General features: G+C 46.6%; 1 protein-coding gene across 2 annotated transcripts in view; it reads left to right on the top strand.

Annotated features, from left to right (window-relative positions):
• The window catches only part of LOC141101798 (multidrug resistance-associated protein 1-like), a 716,249-nt gene that overhangs the window by 304,712 nt on the left and 388,636 nt on the right, over nucleotides 1-22,901 (top strand). For both annotated transcript variants that reach the window (XM_073591133.1, XM_073591135.1), the window contains exon 12: nucleotides 2,602-2,805. In XM_073591133.1, the coding sequence (XP_073447234.1) occupies nucleotides 2,602-2,805 (204 nt within the window). The remainder of the gene's footprint in view (nucleotides 1-2,601; nucleotides 2,806-22,901) is intronic.

Genomic DNA, 22,901 nt, shown 5'->3' with positions numbered 1-22,901 from the left:
GGCCGCTCAATCACCTGGGACCTGTAATGGGTCCCAGATGATTGACAGGAGGGAAGAAGCAGAGCCGAGCCCTTCCTGTGCCTGGGGGGGAAGTGATGTCACCAGCCCAGGCAAAGGAAGAGGCAGACTAAGAGGGACCACCTAGCAACAGGCATTTAGAGGTAAGTAAAAAAAAATAAAAAATTCAAATTTTTTTTGTTTTTTTTACAATTTTTCAGTTAGTTTTGTTTTTTTGGGTGGAACCCCACTTTAAGTAGCTGTATAATGCTTTTTTAATCTTTGCCGCCCTCTACATGGACATTGTGGCACAAGTAAGCCTATGTGCTCAAAACAGTGGATACAAAAGAGCTGTAGTATAATGGTTTACTTTAAAACAGAATACCTCTTGTTAGCACCATATCTAGCCATTGTTATTTATTTGTACGTTTAAACTGAGTACCCAAAGACAACCTCTGGATATGACGCTGAGTACGTGCATTCAACTTCTTTGGTCGACCACGACGAGACCTTTGCTGAGTGGAACCTGTCCTGTTAAACCGCTGTATGGTCTTGGCCAACGTGCTGCAGCTCAGTTTTATGGTCTTGGCAATCTTCTTATAGCTCAGGCCATCTTTATGTAGAGCAACAATTTTTTATGTATGTATGTATATATACTTATATACTTTATCTCACATTTTTGTAAATATTTTATTATATCTTTTCACTGACACTTTACTACAATGTAAAGTAATGAGTGCACAGCTTGTATAACAGTGTACATTTGCTATCCCCTCAAAATAACTCCAGACACAGCCATTATTATCTAAACCGCTGGCAACAAAAGTGAGTACACCCCTAAGTGAAAATGTCCAAATTGGGCCCAAAGTGTCAATATTTTGTGTGGCCACCATTATTTTCCAGCACTGCATTGAGTTCTCCAGAGCTTTACAGGTTGCCACCGGAGTCCTCTTCCACTCCTCCATGACGACATCACAGAGCTGGTGGATGTTGGAGACCTTACACTCCTCCACTTTCCGTTTGAGGGTGGCCCACAGATGCTCAATAGGAGACCTGCTTGGAGACATGCTTGGCCAGTCCATCTTTACCCTCAGCTTCTTTAGCAAGGCAGTGGTCGTTGTGGAGGTGTGTTTGGGGTCAATATCATGTTGGAATTCTGCCCAGGGCCCAGTCTCCGAAGGGAGGGGCTCATACTCTGCTTCAGTATGTCACAGTACATGTTGCCATTCATGGTTCCCTCAATGAACTGTAGCTCCCTAGTGCCGGCAGCACTCATGCAGCCCCAGACCATGACACTCCCACCACCATGCTTGACTGTAGGCAAGACACACTTGTCTTTGTACTCCTCACCTGGTTGCCGCCACACACGCTTGACACCATCTGAACCCAATAAGTTTATCTTGGTCTCATCAGACCCCAGGACATGGTTCCAGTAATCCATATCTTTAGTCTGCTTGTCTTCAGCAAACTGTTTGCGAGCTTTCTTGTGCATCATCTTTTTAAAGAGGCTTCCTCCTGGGATGACAGTCATGCAGACCAATTTGATGCAGTGTGCGACTATGGTCTTGGCCACTGTGCTGCAGCTCAGTTTCAGGGTCTTACCAATCTTCTTATAGCCTAGGCCATCTTTATGTAGAGCAACAATTATTTTTTTCAGATCCTCAGAGTTCTTTGCCATGGGGTGCCGTGATGAACTTCCAGTGACCAGTATGAGTTAGAGCGATAACACCAAATTTAACACACCTGCTCCCCATTCATACCCGAGACCTTGTAACACTAACGAGTCACATAATATTGAGGAGGGAAAATGGCTAATTGGGCCCAATTTGAAAATTTTCACTTAGGGGTGTACTCACTTTTGTTGCCAACGGTTTTGCCATTAAGACCCCTTTCACACTGGAGGCGTTTTTCAGGCATTTTAGCGATAAAAATAGCGCCTGAAAAACGTCTCTCAATGCTCCTCAGTGTGAAAGCCAGAGTGCTTTCACACTGGGGTGCTGTGCTGGCAGGAGGTTAAAAAAAAAAAAGTCCTGCAATCAGCCGCTCCTCCAACACCCCTGCCAATTGAAATGAATGGGCACCGCTGCCGAAGCGTGTGCAAAGCGATTCGGCACTACATGGGCACTATTCACCCCTTTCTTCGGCGCAGCTAAAAACGTTGGTAAAGCACCGCTAAAACTAGCGGCGCTTTACCACTAACGCGGCAGGCGGCTCAGTGTGAAAGGGCTCTAATGGCTGAGGGTACAGCAAATTTTTTCACTGTTATACAAGCTGTACAATCACTACTTGCAAAGCGGCATTCCTTCAGTGTTGTCACACATATAATAAAATATTTAGAAAAATGTGAGGTGTACTCACTTTTGTGAGATACTTTGTGTGTGTATGTGTGTGTGTGTATATATGTATGTGTGTGTGTGTGTGTATATATGTATGTGTGTGTGTGTGTGTGTGTGTGTGTGTGTGTGTATATATATATATATATATATATATATATATATATATATATATATATATATATATATATATATATATATATATATATATATTAAAAAATGTTTTAGTATACTGCACTTTTTAACCCTTTTGTAATGGACTTTTCTTTAGGTGGTCCAAATGAAGTGCAAAGACGACAGAATTAAGTTGATGAATGAGATATTAAATGGCATTAAAGTGCTAAAGCTCTATGCCTGGGAACTAGCTTTTAAGGAAAAAGTGCTTGGAATCCGACAAGAGGAGCTTAAAGTGCTGAAGAAATCTGCTTACCTGTCTGCAGTTGGCACGTTCACCTGGGTTTGCGCACCTTTCTTGGTATGTTATTGGGTGTTGATGGGGCAGCCTTTTGTTTTTGTGTTTTGTTTGAATTTGATATATCTGAATCAAGGAATGATGAAGAGAGAAGATGGTGCATGCTGGGCATTTGCATTGTGTAAGATTATATTCAGGTAACCTTTTCCAGCTCAGCATAATATGTGGGGTCCTCACTATTAACTGCTGCCTTTCACACAATGTGTAAATACTCATTAGTGCATGGATACCACCAGGGTATACTATTTGTCCAGTGAACAGTTGGGTAAAGCAGGTGAAGAAATAGACTAAAGGTAAAGCTAGGGATTGCTAGAAGCTGGATCCAAATGTCAAGGCCTAATGGAAATACAGGCATATAGTTGGTACAGTCAGTGTTTCATGCAAGCTGGTAAGAAGCACAGAAAGTGTACAGGAATTCCAGGATGCTGGACAGACTCCTGGGAAGATTTAACTAAAGGTGTGGTCTAAGCGAAAATGTAAAAAGAGCTATGCGGGTACCTCATCCTATATGCTACATGAAAACAGACCAACACAGGGGACTATCACGCTACCAAAATGAAGACTGTATGCATAATAATTTTACAATAATTTTATTTATACAAAATTAGATAAAATATTTCCATAAAAATGCACACACGTTCCCTTGCAGTTCATAAACACATATTGCTCAAATTTCTGTCTGTAAAGATGGTTGACGCGTTTCACATAGTCCCTTCCTCAGAACCATTTACATATGACAGTATGATCAGGGAACCTTCAATAGGAAAAGATGAGAGAGAGTCATTAAAGACAGGAACATGTGCTATAATATCCCAGGGAAATATGTTATACATAATAATTTATGCTGGTATAAATATATATAATAGGCCATATAGGGACAAATAGCCATATAACTTATGTGTCAAGAACCAGAATAGTTCAAACTAGGGATAAAAGATGATGTGCCCCAAATTTGGGAGGAGTAGGTTCAAAGAAACGCAGGAATCTCACCGGCACAATCCCTCTGTAGAATTAAAGCAGATTCTGGCCTTAAAAAAAATAAATAAATAAAAGTCAGCAGCTACAAACACTGTAGCTGCTGACTTTAAATAAGTACTTACCTGTCCTGGGTGCCCGCGATGTCGGCCGCCCGAGGCCGACCCGTCCCTCGGCTCCCGACACCGCCATCCTAGGTAAGGGAAACAGGCAGTGGAGCCTTGCGGCTTCACTGCCAGTTTCCTACTGCACACGCGCGAGAGGTGCGGCGCTCTGTGAATGGCCCCGTGGTGTTCTGGGAACACACACAGTTCCCAGAAGACAATGGGGCTGCTCACCGAGGAGAACCACACGCCGCGGAAAAGGAAGAGTCAGATTAGGAAGACTGCCTAGAAACAAGGGTTTAGGTACGTTTTTTAATTTTTTTTTTTTTTTTTCAAATTAAAAAAAAATTTTTTTTTTAGGATTTTTGGTGAATTTTTTTTTTCAGGGTGGCCCTCCACTTTAATAAATTGTTTATGCCAATATAGGTATATACCCACAGCATATAGTTCTAAAGTATCAGTATTTTAGAAAAAAATAACTACTCAACTAATGATAATAATAGTCTACTCCCTAGAAACTATATCATGTAGTGTGTCCAAGACCAATTAAGAATTCTCACTCAAAAGAGATATGTCCCTTCTTTGTATTACTATGGCAATACCTATATGAACAACGGATAATCAATTAAAATCAAATCAGATCAAATAAAATTCAAACTTGGATGGGGAGGGATAAGACAATATACAAACAAAATACCTGGGTGAACATAATCCGTAAGCCCATATGCTCCCTACAAAGAAAGGAAGAGCTGATTAATGACTGCTTGGTGTGCAGATTGCTAGTTATAGGGGGTCCACACAAAAGCTGCTATTTAATTGAAATGTGTCTTGTAAGGGAATAGTGCGTTCCAGCAGAGCCAAAAAATATCACTAAGATGAAAAAGAACCAGTCCATCATAGTAAAAATAAAATAAATAAAAAAATAATGCTGTCCAAATAAGGATAAGAGTCAAAATGTCCTTCTATAACAGAGTAGCTCAGGCAGGACTTACCATTCCTACGTCTCACTCCTAGATAGCATACCGCTCACCTGACCAAACAGCCTACACTGTTTAAGTAGGCTGCTTGGCGCCAAAGCAGACTAAGAATCAGGACCCATCATTGCAGGCAGCTGGAGCATGAGGATGAGGGAAGATATTTAACCCTCAGGGTCCATTAGATGGCAAACCAGTAACACGGCGCTAGTGCCATCCCTCCGTCGGCCGGGAATGAAACCGAAACGACGCGCATGCGCACAAGCATCCGAACGGCCCCATACTAATGATACGGCCAGTCACAAGCATAGAACAGGCTAAAAACTGCAATTTAACAATGATCAATCCTAACCTTATATAAGCCTGAAAAATATCCAGACCTGTAGGGGGGAATAGAACATCACCTAAGGGGCAAAGAAGGGAAGAATAAAGAAGGAAGGGAGGTAGGAATCTCCCTGACGCTACCACCTCAACTCCACCACCGTAGGCGGGCTCAAGGGAGTCAATATGACTCTCCCTAATCCCCAGTTGATTAACCATGCCAGGCAGGATATAACCTCCCTATTGAGCCAAATAGAGATTTATGCATGTCCAACTCACATCCAAGGTCCCATCCATAGGAAATATTCTGGAAAAACCAAATTAGTTGTCATAATAAATTTATATAACAGTTTCATACTCGGTTATAACCAGCACATGTTCCCACTATCTCCCATCTATTTCTGCTAATGGAGAAAATTACAGAAGATTGTAGACAATTATTATGAAAAAAACGTATGAACAATAGAATTTAAAAAACATTCCGGTTGTTTTAAACATCAAAGGGGAACATGATCCAAGACTGACATTGTGACCAGGCGGGTATAGATCATGGTACAAATAGATTATTCATTACATGTCAAAGAAATGGCCTATAGCTCAGTGAGTCATTGAGACCGGGTGCTCGAGTGGCATTTAAATTAAAAATCCATTTTGCTTCACGTTGAAGCAGTTTCTGATCTATATTACCGCCCCGTGGGTCTTCTCTGACCCTTTCAAGGACCCTAAAACAGACCATCGATGTATTGTTTTTAGGATTTAGTGCGACATGCCGACCTATAGGCGTAAATAAAAGGTTTTTCCTAACGTAGTAAATGTGGTCGTATACTCTCCAGAAATTCCTGAAGGTTTTACCGACGTAAAACGAACCACATCTACAGAAGGCAATATAGATAATCCCCTTGGTCTGGCAGTCTGCATAGAATTTCATATTGTATATTTTTCCATTCGGCAAAGTATATGATGAACCCTCCAGCATCCAATCACAATACTCACAGCTATTACATCCGAACATCCCTATTCTCTTTTCTGATATAACGCCAGGTTTCTGAAAGTGGCTATGGATTAGTGACTGGGGATGAGAGCTGGTTGCATGGAGCAGGGTATTTCCAGCAGTTACTTTCCTAAATAGTGAGGTATCTATGGTTCCAGCATCCTGTTTGATAATGGTTAAATCCAAAAACCTTATGGATTTGGGATCACATTCCATTCTAAATTTTAGATTGAAGCTATTGTCCGCCAGCCTACTCATAAAAATCTGCAAGTCCTCAACACTACCACCCCAAACCATCAAAATATCATCGATGTACCTGTACCAGCATAAGATGCTGGCCAGGTAAATTGATGAGGAACTGTTGGAAAACAAGGTGCGCTCCCAACCCCCAGGTACAGGTTCCCGTAAGATGGGGCACGGCATGTCCCCATTGCCCCCCCCCCCCCCCCTGCACCTGGAGGTAGTGGGAGCCATTAAATGAAAAAAACATTTTTGGTCCAAATGTGTTGCAGAATCTGTATAATGAAGGTATTGTAGGGTCCTGCTAGTCTATCCCCTTTGTTGAGAAAACTCTCAACCACTGAGAGGCCCAAGGAATGGGGTATACTACAGTAAAGCGCCTCCACGTCAATAGAGACAAGGAGGCTGTTCACTGGGATCTTCTTCGTATATAATAACCTTAGTAGAGCCATTGTATCTTGTAGGTAGGACGGCATTCGAATAACATGGAGTTGCAAAAAGGCGTCAACCAGACGGCTTCCTTTTTCGCTTTTGGCTCCAATACCTGAGATTATTGGACGTCCAGGCGGCTTTAACGGGTTCTTGTGTGTTTTAGGTAAGGAATAAAATGATGGAATCCTTGGATGGATAATTCGTAGAGCTTCAAAGACATCCTTATCAATAACCCCATCATTATATGCCTTAGTGATAATCATGACTGAATCATGACATAAATCAAGTCATTTACTAAAGGTCTGAATATTCTCCATAGAAATAGAATACCATTCCTTATTGGATAAAATATCAAGACACATTTGACGATAGTTATCCATTACCACAAAATTGCCGCCTTTGTTGGCCATCTTAATGGTAATGTCCCTATTATTTTGTAAGTGAAGAATGGCCTGATGTTGTTGATATGTAATGTTCTTTTGCTTAGTAGATTTAAGGTCCAATTTTTTTACGTCCACCGTAAGCTGTTGTAGGAATGTCCAAATGTTAGGGTTCGTTTTTAACTAAGGGAAATTGGTAGATTTCTTACGAAATTTAGGAATCTCCTTGGGGGGAGCTACTTGAGGAGACACCTCCATACTAATTGGGGGACCCTCCTCTGAAGAACCACCCAGGGAGTCGTCGTTTTCATCCAGCAGGTCCTTTAGGGCCATAAAATCTCTAACTGTAAACCCCTTCCATTTCTCACGCTCCAAAATCTCTTGTTTCTTCCTCTTTCTTTCGTCATCAAACATGATGGGCCGTCCCTCAGTCAGTATATAACCCCCGTCCTGCTCCAGGCAGTCAGTAAGGACCTGGCTCCCTGTTGGGATCTGTGGTTCTTTGGATTTTTGTGTTTTTCCTTTTTTCCTGTGATGTTCTGCAATCAACAGCCGGGCTTGGTGACAGGCTGGATAATATAGATCCTGGTAGTCTCCCCAGCCTGGCCATCGAGCGTGTGCAGACCTTAGCTCCGGTGAGCTCTATGCTCCGGGGTACACATCTGACCGGGCTACAGCCACTCAGTACTATGCGGGAGATGGATCTGTCTGGGAGCCTTACCCGCGCACTTCACTGGAGCGGTAAGTAAGGGGCCCCCCGCCTCTCCTTCACTGGAGAGGTGGGGGGGTGCAGGTACTCCCTGGGGTGGTCGGTCCCTCCGGGGTTCTCCTCCACCACCCCAGGCAAGGAGGATCTGTCTGGGAGTGTTACCCTCGCGCACTTCACTGGAGCTCCCAGTCTCTCCTTTCCTGGAGAGGTGGGGGCGCGGGTACTCCCTGGGGTGGTCGGTCCCTCCGGGGCTCTCCACCTCCCCCCCCTTACCCGGGTGAGGTCCAGGCTTCTGGCCTATGGACTTTTTGGGACAACAGCCCTGTTTTCCACCTTCAGGTTGTTAGATTGGGGGGTATCTGGAGTGTGGTCTGAAGGAGGGTGTTCGGAGGGCCTGGGGCTAATTTAGGCCACGGCTTTGCGGCCTACCAGCTGGGCCCCACTCGGGGCTGGTGGGCAAAAATTCAGGCCGTGGCTTTGCGGCCTACAGGTCGGGCTATTGCCATGGCTCAGGGTCGGCCCGGTCCCCCTGCGGGCTGTGGACCGACGGCGGGCCCCCAGAATTTAGCCCACGGCTTTTGCGGCCTACCGTGGTCCTCCGTGGACCGCGTGCTCACCGCGGGCAGCCAAAAATTTAGGCCACTGCCTACCGTGGTTCCCCCTGCGGGCCACTTGCTCGCAGCAGGCGGCCAGAAGTTTAGGCTTTGGTGGCCTGCTAGGCCTCGTGGCGACACCCCCCTTACCTGAGGGGTGGCGCCTCCGGAGGTCTGTGTTCCTTAGGAGAGGGGCCACGCTTTGTGCCCCCTGTGAGGGGCCACGCTTTGTGCCCCCTGTGAGGGGCCACGCTTTGTGCCCCCTGTGAGGGGCCACGTTTGGTGCCCCTCTGTGCGGGGCCACGTTTGGTGCCCCTCTGTGCGGGGCCACGTTTGATGCCCCCCTGTGAGGGGCCACGGTTTGTGTCCCCTGTGAGGGGCCACGGTTTGTGTCCCCCTGTGAGGGGCCACGGTTTATGTCCCCAGTGAGGGGCCACGCTTTGTGCCCCCTGTGAGGGGCCACGCTTTGTGCCCCCTGTGAGGGGCCACGCTTTGTGCCCCCTGTGAGGGGCCACGTTTGGTGCCCCTCTGTGCGGGGCCAAGTTTGGTGCCCCCCTGTGAGGGGCCACGGTTTGTGTCCCCTGTGAGGGGCCACGGTTTGTGTCCCCCTGTGAGGGGCCACGGTTTGTGTCCCCCTGTGAGGGGCCACGGTTTGTGTCCCCTGTGAGGGGCCACGGTTTGTGTCCCCTGTGAGGGGCCACGGTTTGTGTCCCCTGTGGGGGGTCACCTGTTTGTGCCGCCTGCGAGGGGCCACGGTTTGTGTCCCCTGTGAGAGACCACGGTCTGTGTCCCCTGTGAGGGGCCCCAGTCTGTGTCCCCTGTGAGGGGCCCCGGTCGTTGCTCCCTTTTAGGGTTTGTGTTCCTGTGAGGGGCCCCGGGTCCGTTCTTCCTGTGGGGGGACCCAAATCTGTGCCCCTGTGAGGAGCCCCGGTTCGGGGGAGCGGGACCTCGGTTGAGGGCGGCTGGTTTTTCGCACTTAGGGGCAGCAGGGGCTGCGGCGCAGGGCCGGTATCCCTTTGGATAGACGGCTTTGCGCGGTGAACGCGTTCCCTTCTTGCTCTTAGTCGGATAAATTTGTCCATGAGGACTGGGGTTGTCTGGAGTGTCTTTGTTTCCAAGAACACTTGCTGAAAAGTACCCTTTTGGAGAGTCACTCCTTCAGTAGTGGACTGTTCCATCAGTAGTGGACCCCCCTATCTCTAGACTGCTCAAGGTAACCATAGTTTCAATGAAGGAATCTCTGGTTTCTAAAGGCCAGTGGGCATACCTGTCTGTGCTGCAGTGGCGGACCTGTTGGTCCAGGTGCTACAGTTGACTGCTAGGTCGCTTGGCCGCAGTTTCACTGGTTGTTGAGCTCTGTTGTCTCAGGGGGGCCGGGACATGTATTTTGGGGTGGCGACCCTGAATGGTAGCGTGTCGCGTCTTGATCTTGTCCGGTTACAAGTTTTCTTCTTTGGGTTCCTCCAAAGAAGTTTTTTGCTTCCAAGGGTGTTTGTCACCAGACTGCTGGCTGTTCCCCGTGGGGGGGGCTTTGCAAGCCCTGTGGCTGTCATGGGGACTTCCTAACTTCTATCGACGAATGCTACTTACGCAGTCGGTGGTGTACCCGTCTCAGGCACCCCACTTGGTTTTGGCTGTGGGTGTGGAGCATTATGAGTGGGTGGTGTTGCCCCTGTGGGTCTGGCTACCGCTCCTCGGGTGTTCACGAGGTGTTGGCCCCGGATCTGGCGTGGTTACGTCTGTGGGGGTTTTGCGATCCTGGGCTACCTGGACGATCTTCTCCGACTCCTCAGCTACTCCGAGAAGCACTGTAATTCTTATACAGGGCTTGACTGATCTCAGTTGGAGTCTATGCTATCGATGTCTGCTTGGCCCTGCCAGATCGTTGGATTATCTGAGCCTGACCGGGCTTCAGCTCGGGACAGAGTGTGGCTTCTCCTGGACAATACTCCGGAAGTTGCATGTTGTGCTTTGTCTTTCATTTTCTGTCCGGCAGGTGGGCTCCTCTGCGGATCTGCATGTGGGTGTTGGGTCCGATGTTATCTATGTTTTTGAGGCTATACCATTTGCATAGTGCCATATGAGCTCCCTTAAGGGAGATCCTGGCATGATGGGTCAAATACCCAGGGTCTCTGGACAGTCGGAGTCGGGGAAACCAGAGTTTTCCTTAGTCTGGTGGCTTCTCTCGCCGGTGCTTAGGTGAGGTAAACCCTTTCTCCCCTTGTATTGAACAGGATGGCCACCGATGCCGGTCTGCCCGGGTCGGCAGCCCTGGCTGTTGCTAGTATCTGGTGGGCACAGAGTCTCATTCCGGCCTGTTATGACATACGTTTTCCAGGAGTAGAATACTGTAAATTAGATACCTCAGTTGGTTAGGGTTGGACCACGGAGTGGTCCCTTCACTGGACCGCGTTTCATCGTAGTGGTCTCCGCTGGGGCACGCCTGAGGTAGATCTGTTTTGCGTCTTGGCTCAACAGGACGGTACCAAGGTTTCTGGCAAGGTCACGGAATCTTCTGGCGGCTCTAGTGACCCACGTTTTACTCTGTCTCTTTCCTTATTTCCAGCCTTTGCTGTGGCCTTTTGGCAGGATCATGGCTGCGGTGATTCCGGTCATCTTATTGGATCCGGAGGGGTCCTGGTGGTCTGGGTACGCCGACCGGGTGCGCCTGGTTGCCAACGTTTTTCTGGGCGACTGCCTTTCAGGAGGGACCTACTGTCTTTTGGACCGTTCTTCCATCCTGCTTTTAGAGGCGCTGGTGTTCAACGGCCTGGCTGTGATGAGGCAGGTGCTGCGGTTTTCAACACTGCTGATGGGGGGCATAGAGAAAAGGGGCATTTGAGTGCCATCAAGGCCCAGGGGTCAGGCCTACAGCCGCATCACCCTAAAGGCGCCCAATCTCGTCGGATCTCGGAGGCTAAGCAGGGTGGGGCCTGGTTAGGGCCTGGGTGATTTTCTTCAGCGTCTCCTGGTCTCGCACTTCCTGGTGCATACCTTTTCTCCAGGGGCTAGATGTCTGTTTCCACCAGTGCGGTTCTTCTACCGCTGTGGGATCTGAACTCTGTAATTTCGGTTCTTCGGAAGCCTCTTTATCTCTCTTTCAAGATATTCGGGAGATTCCGCTATTTACTCTGGCTCGGAAGGTGGTCTCTGGGTGGCTATCACCTCCGCTCACAGGGTGTAAAAAAGGGGGGGGCGTTATCTTGTCATTCACCTTGCCCAGGTTAAGATGGTGCTTTGCCCTTTTTTTACAGTGTTCTGTCCTTGGATTTCCATTTGAATAAGGAAATTGTGTTGTCTTGTGTCCATAGTCAGCACTTTCCAGGGAATTTGCTTTATCTGCCCTGAAGGGGTATTTGCGGACGGGCCAGGAAAGGGGCGTTCTGTTTTTTTCCGCAACCCTTCTCCGGGTGGAGGACTATTCAGTCAACGATCGGGTGCCTCCTTTCCAGTTACAGCGCTTTCTTCTCGGGCCTTCGGTCATCATGCGTCCATTGTGCAACATTGCAAGGCAACCACTGGTTGTCGGTGTACTGCGGATGCCTCTTTTGGCCGCAAGGTTTTTTTTTTGCAGGCCGCTGGTTAGAGGGTCTATTGCCTCTTGAGGGGGGTATCATTCAGGTCGGGTTCCAGTGTGTCCTGGGTGAAGTTCCTGTTACCTGGTTGGCTCTTATATTAGCCTTGGGATTTTTCCTTCTCCCACCCCTCATGTTTTGGCACTGCTTTGGAATGTCCCTATCGTTATGAATATAGAAGGCTGTGTCTGTCAGTGAACGAATGAGAAAATAGGATTTTTGACTTACCATTTTCTCTGAGTTCATTGACAGACACAGTACCCACCCCTCTATGGAGTTCTTTTGATACTTCTGCTACTGCTTGCTACTAAACTGAATGCCTAGAGCAGGGTGGAGGTTATATACTGACTGAGGGACGGCCCAGGTGGGCTTAGCCAGGTGCTCGTTTGCTTTTTGATTCTGCCTAGTCATACTCCTAATACAGGCGATATAACCCTATCGATTATGAATATAGAAGGCTGTGTCTGTCAATGAACTCAGAGAAACGGATTTTACAGTAAGTCAAAAATCCTATTTTTACCCGCTCCCCTGCCCTGCTGCTACTGTGTGTTTGTTTTACATTGCCAGCTTTCTCTTTATTGCAATTCCTATCACCCTGTCCATATTGCCTACTTCACGTATTGTTAAATCCAGCAGTACTACTCCATACCCTTTTTCTAGGAATCTGCCTTTCATAACAGCAGCCTGTTCATAGTAGTCGTTGAACCGGAAGCAATTCCTTTGGAGGCGTATAAACTGATTCTTGGGGACAGAGGAAAGCCAGGAGGGATGATGACATGAATCCCTCGGAATAAACCCATCCGTGGCCTTAAAATTGGTGGTGGTTACAATCTGACCCTGCACAACTTAAATATTTAAATCTAGAACATTTATTTTCTCTGTGCTAGCTTCATAGTTTACATTGCCGGCTTTCTCTTTTCTTTTTTTTTTTTTTCCATAAAGATTTTATTCAAAATTGCAAGATAAACAAATAGATCACGTTTTTAGATTTACACATATTCTTGCATAAGGATATGAGTACAAACAGAAAGGAAAAACCAAAAAAGAAAAAAAAGGGGAAAAACAACAGGGTACACATATCAGAAAATGATACAATCAAACTTGAGTTTGTTAAGGATCTTCCTCCAGGGATGTCAAGGTGCTCTTTCCAATTTATTAATGTATAATCGGCGTCTGAGGGCAGAGGGTCGTAGTTTCATTTTTCGCCTCCTCCTCCCCCCTGCGACATATAGGGGACAGAAGAGCCTACTAAAACACGTGCTTGTGATCCATCCCTACCGGGCAAGAACTCAATCAGTCCGCTCGGGTCCTGAAGAGTATATGTAGTACCATGTTTCCCGCTAAACTAAGCATCTGTTTTCAAAGGGAAACCAATGAATTACCAACGTGACCAGACATACCAGGGGTAGAGAAAGGATGTATTCAGAAAGATGGAGGGTTAGGACTAGAAAAAGGAATAAAGGTGGAAGGAACAGACACGGGGAAGGTCATGGGAAGTCTCTGCTTCTCGCCCGCCGGCTACGGGCCACCCAAGGCTCGCTTTACTCGTCCCCCAATATTTTTATATATAATTGAAAATCTGTGAATTCTGTCTTGAGAGATATGGATCAGTTCCTCCATCTCCTTGATCATGGAAATTCTTGAGAACCACTCTCTAATTGTCGGCGTGTTTGTGGAGCGCCAATGTTTAGGGACACATAGTCTTGCTGCGTTTACCATGTGCATGGCTAGGGATTTGTAATAAGCTTTCCTAGGGAGAGAGGTGTGATGTAGGAGGAATTGAGCCGGGGTATAATCAAGGGAAAATGTGACGTGAGAAATGAGGTCATGGACCTGTTTCCAGAACGGTTGGAGTTTTTCACATGTCCACCATACGTGAAGCATAGCATCCCTTTCACAACGCCAGCAGGTATCAGGGATATCGGCCGAGAATTTATGGAGACGGGAGGGGGTCCTATACCACCTAGGGACAATCTTGTACCCATTTTCCTGAATGGCAACATTCAGTGAGCTCTTATGAGCATATTCATGAATTGTGGTCCAGTCCTCATTTGTCAAGTGTGTTTGTAGTTCATTATTCCAAGAGACCTGATACGGGGCTGGGGCATGACTAGGGTCCTCCGAGAGAAATGAGTAGATGAGTGAGATCAGATGTCGTTGCTGAGTTTTCTGTTGGCAAAGGTTCTCGAAAGAGGCTGGGGTCTCAACCAGCACCCCTGGTGTGCATGGGTTTCTAAAAAGTGCCTAATTTGTCTATAGGTCCAGAAGGAGAAAGTGGACGACACTGACATTGTTTTGAGTTTATCTAGTGTAATGGGTTTGTTATCACTGTAGAACTGCTGGGCTAATACGTCTTCAAAGGGCCAATCCTTGCGCAAGAACAAATTAAGCTCCCCAGGAGGGAAGGCAGGGTTCCCTCTTAACGTTGTCAGAGGACCCGGGATAGTAGTGAGCTTCGCATTCCGACCTGTCTTCTTAAATGCTATGAGAGAAGGGTGAATGAGTGGGTGCGTAGATAGGTTCTGTGGCCAACTGTTTGGAGGCAGCCAGGGTAGCAGGTGCAAGGGTCGAGCTGAGAAGGCTTTTTCTAGGAAGACCCACGCTTTCTCACAAGCATGGATATTCCAATCAGCGATTCTGGTAAGGTGGCATGCATTATAATATTTATTTATTTGGTAAAAGAATCGGGACCGCTTGCATCAGGTATAACAGTCGGGGTAGGATAATCATTTTGAGCAGAGCTGCCCGCCCGCACCATGACACATTTAGAGTTGCCCATTCTTTGAGCAGTTTTTGGACTCTGAGAAGAGCCGCGTGTTGGTTCAAAGGGTAAAGTTCTGCCATATTTGTGGGGATCCTAATTCCCAAGCAGGGGATTGCTATTCTCTCCCAGTGAAATGGAAATGACTCCCGACAGTGGGAGACTTCTTGAGCTGGTAAGGTAACATTAAGGGCATGAGATTTTGCGTAATTTTGAGGTTCGATATTTTGCCGAACTCGGATAGGTCTTTAAGCAGATTCGGTAGGGAAGTTGTAGGTGATCTCAGGGATAGTAAGATGTCGTCAGCAAACGCTGCTACTTTAAATTCTCTCTTGTTCACTGTCACTCCCTGAATATCTGGGTTTAGTCTAAGCTTATTAAGAAGAGGTTCCAGGGTTAGTATATAGATTAAGGGAGAGAGCGGACACCCTTGGCGTGTGCCGTTGTTGATAGAGAAGGCGCTCGACAGGTAGCCATTGACCCTCACAGCAGCGGAGGGATTAGAGTATAGGGCCATGATATACGCAAGCATACGGCTTCCAGGCCTATGGCTAGGAGAGTTTCCCGCATGTAATCCCAGGCCACCCTGTCGAACGCCTTCTCGGAATCGAGTGACAGGAAGAACCCTTGTGTTTTAGTTGATTCAAGCCAATGATGTAGGTTGACGGTACGGATTGTGTTGTCCCTGGCTTCTCGGCCAGGAACAAATCCCACCTGGTCAGGGGAGATGAGTTCTGGAATGAGGGGCAGTAATCGATTCGCTAGGACCTTTGCGTACATTTTTATGTCCACATTTAGTAGGGAGATCGGTCTGTAATTTGTCACTAAAGATGGGTCTTTGTCTTCTTTGGGGATTACGGTGATATGCGCTCTAAGCATCTCGTTCGGTCGGGTTTGAGATTTTGAAAAGCTATTGAGAGTCGTCAAGAGTCTGGGGAACAGGCTTTCCGGGAAGGATTTGTAATATTGAAGAGTCAAGCCATCAGGGCCCGGGCTTTTCCCCACCTTCATTTGTTTAACAGCTGTTTCTATTTCCGTGATAGATATTTTACTTTCTAAGGCTAAAGCTTGTTGGGGCTTTATGGGAGGGGGGCTAAAGGAGGTAAGGAAGTCTTTTATTAAATTCGAGCGCAATTCCGGTGCGGTTTGGGGGATATGGTCAGTATGTAAATTATAAAGCTTGGAATAATATCTCTCAAATTCTTTAGCAATGTCCTCATTCTTAACCAGGAGGTCTCCCCTGTTGTTGCGCAAAGAGTGGATCTTGGAGGAAAATTTAGAAGCTTGCACTGAGTGGGCTAACAAACGGCCGCACTTATTGCCATGTTCATAAAAGATCCTCTGGCCAAGAATGTAACGTCGTTTGGTGCGTTTATCCAGCTCCTCCAAGAGGAGAGAGCGGGATTGTATTAAGTCCTGGAGTGTAGATTGGGCTTGGGTCTGTTTGTGAGCTGTTTCAAGGGTTCTAATTGATTGGATAAGGGCATAGATGGTCTCTTGATGCAGTTTTTTTGGATTTCGATGCTAGAGCCAGAAATTCGCCCCGGATCACACACTTATGTGCCTCCCATAGGGTAATTGGAGATATTTCTGGATTTGTGTTCTCCTGGAAATATTGGCGGATGCGGATATATTCCATTGTAGGGATGCCTTTAAGTAGGGAGGGATTCAGACGCCAAATTTTTGACTTAGTGTCTATTTCCGGCAAGGTGAGGGTTACCGTGATTGGATGGTGGTCTGATAAGAACATAGATTCTATTGTGGCTTGTTTTAGATATGGTAGATCTGCCTGGGAGAGGAAGAAGTAGTCTAACCTCGAGTACTTTTGGTGTGGGGCCGAGTAGAAAGTGTAATCCTTTACCGAAGGTGACATAGTGCGCCATGTGTCATGTAGAGTCAGGTGTTGTAGGTTAAGCTTAATCAGTCTTAGTGCTTTATATGGTAGGTTGGAGGATCCCGTGGAGGAATCTAGCAGTGGATTCAATGGTATGTTAAAGTCCCCCCCCCCGTTAGAACCAAGCCCCTCTGAAAGGATGCTAATTGGTCGCATACTTTTTTAAAGAAGGAAACCTGATGGTCATTTGGACTGTAGATGTTAGCCAACGTCAGTGGCTTAGAGGCGTAAGTACCCTTGAGAACCTACCCTCAGGGTCAATAAGGGAGTCTGTAATGAGGAAGTTAGCGTGTCTGGAGACTAATATAGAGACACCTTTAGTCTTGGCTTCAGCATTAGTGGCATGATATACCTGGCGGTATATGTGATTTGACAATTTGGGGACAGCATCTGATCGAAAATGGGTCTCTTGTAAAAATATGAAGTGGGCTCTATGTTTGGACAGAGAAGAGAGGACTTGCGATCTTTTTTCAGGCAGGTTTAGGCCCTTTACATTCAAGGAAATGCACTTTAGCGACAGGGGTGTTCTAATATCCTTGTTATGCTGCATCATTGCAGGCGAACAGGGGACCAGGGGGACTCGAGCCAACTTATTAGTAGTGGGAGAGTTGGGCGGCAATTAATATTAAAGAACACCTCAGGCGAGAGCGAAGCCAACCCAGGATGGGGAGAGGTATGGGGAGGTGGGGTATACCCGGGTAAGGAATAGAAAGGGCCAAGAAGAACAGAGAGGAAAATGGGGGTAGATGGGAAGAGAGAAAAACAGAGAAGAAAAAAGGAGAGGGGTAAAAACAAATATAGCAAACCAGAGATGGATGTAGAAATACTAATCCACCTAGGAGGAAAGAGGTCTGGATGGTCAGCCTATGTTCTATCAGGACAGCTGTGTGGGGTAGAGAGAGAGAGGACGGAAAACAGAGTATGTGTACCATCAAGGTCCAAGAAAGTATTCTGGTGGTTGTGCACATCCATGCACCCCACTTCAGGTGAAAGGGTGGGGGAGCCTGCATAGAGCAACAAACAATGAATGATTGCAGCCTGGTCTTAAAAATAAAGAAAATATTAAAAAAAACGATAAACATTGTAATAACTCAAGCACTGAACATCAAAAACCCCTAATGCTGGACACCATCCCACGTTGCACGTGGGCCAGTAATAAACATACATTATACCCCCCTGTGTACCATCAGAGCCCTTTATTGAATCAAGGGGTAGAGAGCTGGGGGGAAGGAAAAAGGGAAAAAAGGGGGGTCGAGTGAAAGGGAAAGGGTTGGGAGACCGGATAGCGTGGTAAAGATACCTGAAGGGGTTAGAGAGAGGAGAATAGATAGGAGGGAAGAGGAGAGAGAAGAGTTAGTAGTCCATATGATATGGGCAGGTGGTGCCATAGGAGAAGGGGAGGAAAGAAGGTTAGGGTACGAGGGGAAGTAAGGTACACACCTAAATGATATAAAGAGACCAAAATGACTTGCATAAATAATCCTCCATCTATAGGCATACCATATAGTAATTAGTTATGACGCTCTGGGGTATGATCATGTCAAGATCAGCAAGAACATATAAGCTACATATATCTATTAACATTCTAACTGAGTTAAGTTACTTTAGTCCCTTGTTTGGAGACTCGGGATGTCGGAATGAACCGCTGTATCCCAGGTGTCCAGACAAAAATAGGTGATATCTCAAACCTCAGTCCCAGCGAAACAAAAAGCTGGTCTCGTAGTCTTCTTCGGTGTTGGTAGTAGTATGGCAAAACAGTGTCTCCCAGTGAAGTCCGGTAGCCATGATAGCAGGATACCCAGCGTTGCGTTGGCTTCCTCACAGGGTTCGTCGCAGCTCCTATGTTGTTGAGGGGAGCGGTGATGATGTCTGCTGGGGTAAGTGTGATGTATCTTAGAGAACCGTCAGGTACGCTGTGTCCCCTGTCGTGCGCATCTTGGTTGCAGCTCACACTTGCCCACCAACTAACCGAAAAGAGAGCCCTGCTGAAACTTTAGAGGTATAGGAGCGTATGTATGGCTTCATGACGCTTTAACTCATTTTAGAGGAGATCAGTCTCAGAGGTGTCATAACATCATGGAACATTGTCCTTCGGGGGTGAAGAAAGAGGGGGTGGATGAGGCTAACGAAAGTGTTAGAGGATGGTACTCTAAAGAGGACTAGGCAAAAGTCACAAGAGGGATTAATGATGTAGCCGATGCGTGCATAGCAGTTAGCTCGTAAAAAACAAACAACAGGTCCAGCATGCGAAGGGAATCTCTAAGCTTCCAAGCGACCTCTCCTCGCTGATGGTGAGGGAGGCGATCCCGGGCTGCGTGGGTAGAGGTCGCGTCGTGATGAACGGGTACTTGGAGAATCTAGTCACCTCTGCGTCTGCGTGTTCTGTGTTGCTGGGCTTTTGGAGACGGGTTGAGAGATACTGGTAGCCATGGTTCCGTAGGGAAAAACTGTGCATACCAATCCGGTAGTTCTATAGTAGGAAGATCTAGCTGCTCGCAAAAGGTCTGCAGATCATCCGGCGTGCGCAGTAAGGCGGAGCGACCTCTGGATGACGCTGACAATCCGAAAGGAAACTTCTAGTGATAAGGTATATTACGGGCCCTCAGAGCATCCAGCAGGGGGCGCAAAGCTCTTCAATTTTGGAGGGTGATTTGCGACAAATCCTGAAATAGCTAACTTCTGCTCCGTTGTGTAAAATCTGACCTCTTTCTCTTGCTTTGCGTAGTATTTCTTCTTTAAGTTGGAAGTTAACCACACAGTACACAATGTCCCTAGGTGGTTCATTTTCGCGCGGCTGTGGGCGCAAGGCACGATGTGCCCTCTCCATTTCAATTGGGGAGTCCGCCGGGCGCTCCATTAGGTCATTAAAGAGTGAGCAAATGTTCTGTTGTACAGCTCCAGGGTCAACGCTCTCAGGGACCCCCCGCACCCTCATATTATGTCTCCGACCCCTATTATCAAGGTCCTCCACATGTCTATGAAGGTCAAACATTTGGGAGAGCTGGGAGTCGTACACAGCTTGGACCTGGCGAATGGCGGCCACATGTGTTTTAGAGGTTTGCTCAACATTCTCTATGCGGTGTGCTACAGAAGTCATTTTTCAGATCCGCTATTGCCGCTGTCACCGAGCTCTTGATATCTAGAGCGAACTTCTCTAAATCTAGAATGCTCGGAATTAGGTCTCGGCCCGAGGCAGAATCAGGAGGGGCCATTGATAGGGAGCCGGATGGCGTGGTAGACGAGGACGCGGTCTTGGCCTGGGAGGCCACTGCCGTTTGGCGCTGGGTCCGGAACAGCACCAGAATGTTCTTGCTCAGTTGCGTACCTGTATCCATGATGGGCCGGGATGCAGAAGATCTCCTGGTGGTTCTGCTCATGCTCTTTTGGAGGTGCAGGCTCCCCTATAAGCTGAGTTTGGACTGCGGTACACAGGAGCTCACAGATTACGCTGCCATCTCGGTCTCCGTCCAGGCCACGCCCCCCACCCCCCCCACCCCCCCCCCCGGCTTTCTCTTTTCTTGCAACTCTTATCACCAGCTCTTATTTTTGTTTGAAGAGCAGGGAGATTGATAAACACACCTGTGGTCAGCATTTCAACCACATCTCCCACCTAGCGCCTAGAATGGAGTAGAAGAAAGCCTCACCTTCATCACGTATTTTTTCTGGCATTTGAATATACAGTGGGGACGGAAAGTATTCAGACCCCCTTACATTTTTCACTGTGTTATATTGCGGCCATTTGCTAAAATCATTTAAGTTCATTTTTTTTTTTCCTCATTAATGTACACACAGCACCCCATATTGACAGAAAACCACAGAATTGTTGACATTTTTGCAGATGTATTAAAAAAGAAAAACTGAAATATCACATGGTCCTAAATATTCAGACCCTTTGCTCAGTATTTAGTAGAAGCACCCTTTTGACCTAATACAGCCATGAGTCTTTTTGGGAAGGATGCAACAAGTTTTTCACACCTGGATTTGGGGATCCTCTACCATCCAACCTGACAGAACTGGAGAGGATCTGCATGGAGGAATGGCAAACGTTGGTGGACAGCCATTCTTAGGTCTCTCCAGAGATGCTCAATTGGGTTTAAGTCAGGGCTCCGGCTGGGCCATTCAAGAACAGTCACGGAGTTGTTGTGAAGCCACTCCTTCATTATTTTAGCTGTGTGCTTAGGGTCATTGTCTTGTTGGAAGGTAAACCTTTGGCCCAGTCTGAAGTCCTGAGTACTCTGGAGAAGGTTTTCGTCCAGGAAATCGCTGTACTTGGCCGCATTCATCTTTTCCTCGATTGCAACTAGTCGTCCTGTCCCTGCAGCTGAAAAACACCCCCACAGCATGATGCTGCCACCACCATGCTTTACTGTTGGGACTGTATTGGACAGGTGATGAGCAGTGCCTGGTTTTCTCCACACATACCGCTTAGCATTAAGGCCAAAAAGTTCTATCTTGGTCTCATCAGACCAGAGAATCTTTTTTCTCACCATCTCGGAGTCCTCCATGTGTTTTTTTTTTTTGTTTTTTTTTTTTTTATAGCAAACTCCAAGCGGGCTTTTATGTCTTGCACTGAGGAGAGGCTTCCGTCGGGCCACTCTGCCATAAAGCCCCGACTGGTGGAGGGCTGCAGTGATGGTTGACTTTCTACAACTTTCTCCCGACTGCATCTCTGGAGCTCAGCCACAGTGATCTTTGGGTTCTTCTTTACCTCTCTCACCAAGGCTCTTCTCCCCCGATAGCTCAGTTTGGCTGGATGGCCAGCTCTAGGAAGGGTTCTGGTCGTCCCAAACATCTTCCATTTAAGGATTATGGAGGCCACTGTGCTCTTAGGGACCTAAAGTGCAGCAGAATTTTTTTGTAACTTTGGCCAGATCTGTGTTTTGCCACAATTCTGTCTCTTCAGGCAGTTCCTTTGACCTCCTGATTCTCATTTGCTCTGACATGCACTGAGCTGTAAGGTCTTATATAGACGGGTATGTGGCTTTCCTAATCAAGTTTAATCAGTATAATCAAACATAGCTGGACTGCAATGAAGGTGAAGAACCATCTCAAGGATGATCAGAAGAAATGGACAGCACCTGAGTTAAATATATGAGTGTCACAGCAAAGGGTCTGAATACTTAGGACCATGTGATATTTCAGTTTTTCTTTTTTAATAAATCTGCAAAAATGTCAACAATTCTGTGTTTTTCTGTCAATATGGGGTGCTGTGTGTACATTAATGAGGAAAAAAATGAACTTAAATTATTTTAGCAAAAGGCTGCAATATAACAAAGAGTGAAAAATTTAAGGGGGTCTGAATACTTTCCGTCCCCACTGTATACAAGGCACATTGCTCTGTCAGACCCTCAGAGCACGGTTGCAGTCCCATTTACAGACTATTTTGCCTAGGTTTGAATGTACTGACAGTCGCTCTTGTTGGAAATCACACATTTGAAAGTGTATCAGCACAATTCTATGCAGAGAATGATTCTCTGCTGTGATTGTGGGACCTTAACCTGTCACACGTTACATTCAGCAGCTGGGTAAGAATGGATTGCTGTCTTCATGGAGAAGAGAAGCTGCGCTGTGTGAAGGTTCAATCCAACAATAGCTTGTAGGTATCAGATAAATTATTAAAAGAGTGACAGTTCAAATGGATCCAGACAAACACCCAAGTGAGCCCAATCAACGAATAAGTGCCACCACCTTATGAAAAACGTGCTTACCAGATGGCAAGCAAAACCAAACAGACGGCTAAAACCCAGCCAAGGTCTTTGCTTGTGTGGAAAGATCGTCTGGACAAGTTGGATAAGATTGGTGCTTATATACTCCAAACACCCTGATGCCGTGGAACTCCGATAGACCTCAGTATCTCAGCGGGGTATAAGAGAAAAGACCAACCGTAGCGTAATATTGCTTTAACAGGTTTAATAAAAAACAGTAATGCACTTGCATTAAAACAAAGTAAAATTGCACTTAGTTAACAGAGCCGGCCAGCTGCAAAACAAATCCCGTCTTAGTGAGACAACGTGGTGACGTCAGCACGTATCCGCCCGTTTACGCGTTTCGTCACAGGTTGACAACTTCAACAAAACCTGTTGAAGCAATATTACGCTATGTATACAAAAGATACGCTGCACTAAGGTGAAAATATCAATCTGGAGATTA

The sequence above is a fragment of the Aquarana catesbeiana genome, linkage group LG06, assembly GCF_042186555.1.
Source record: "Aquarana catesbeiana isolate 2022-GZ linkage group LG06, ASM4218655v1, whole genome shotgun sequence".
In the NCBI taxonomy this organism is placed as follows: Eukaryota; Metazoa; Chordata; class Amphibia; order Anura; family Ranidae; genus Aquarana; species Aquarana catesbeiana.
Note: the sequence above shows the minus strand (reverse complement) of the source record. Positions and strands in the feature narration are given on the sequence as shown.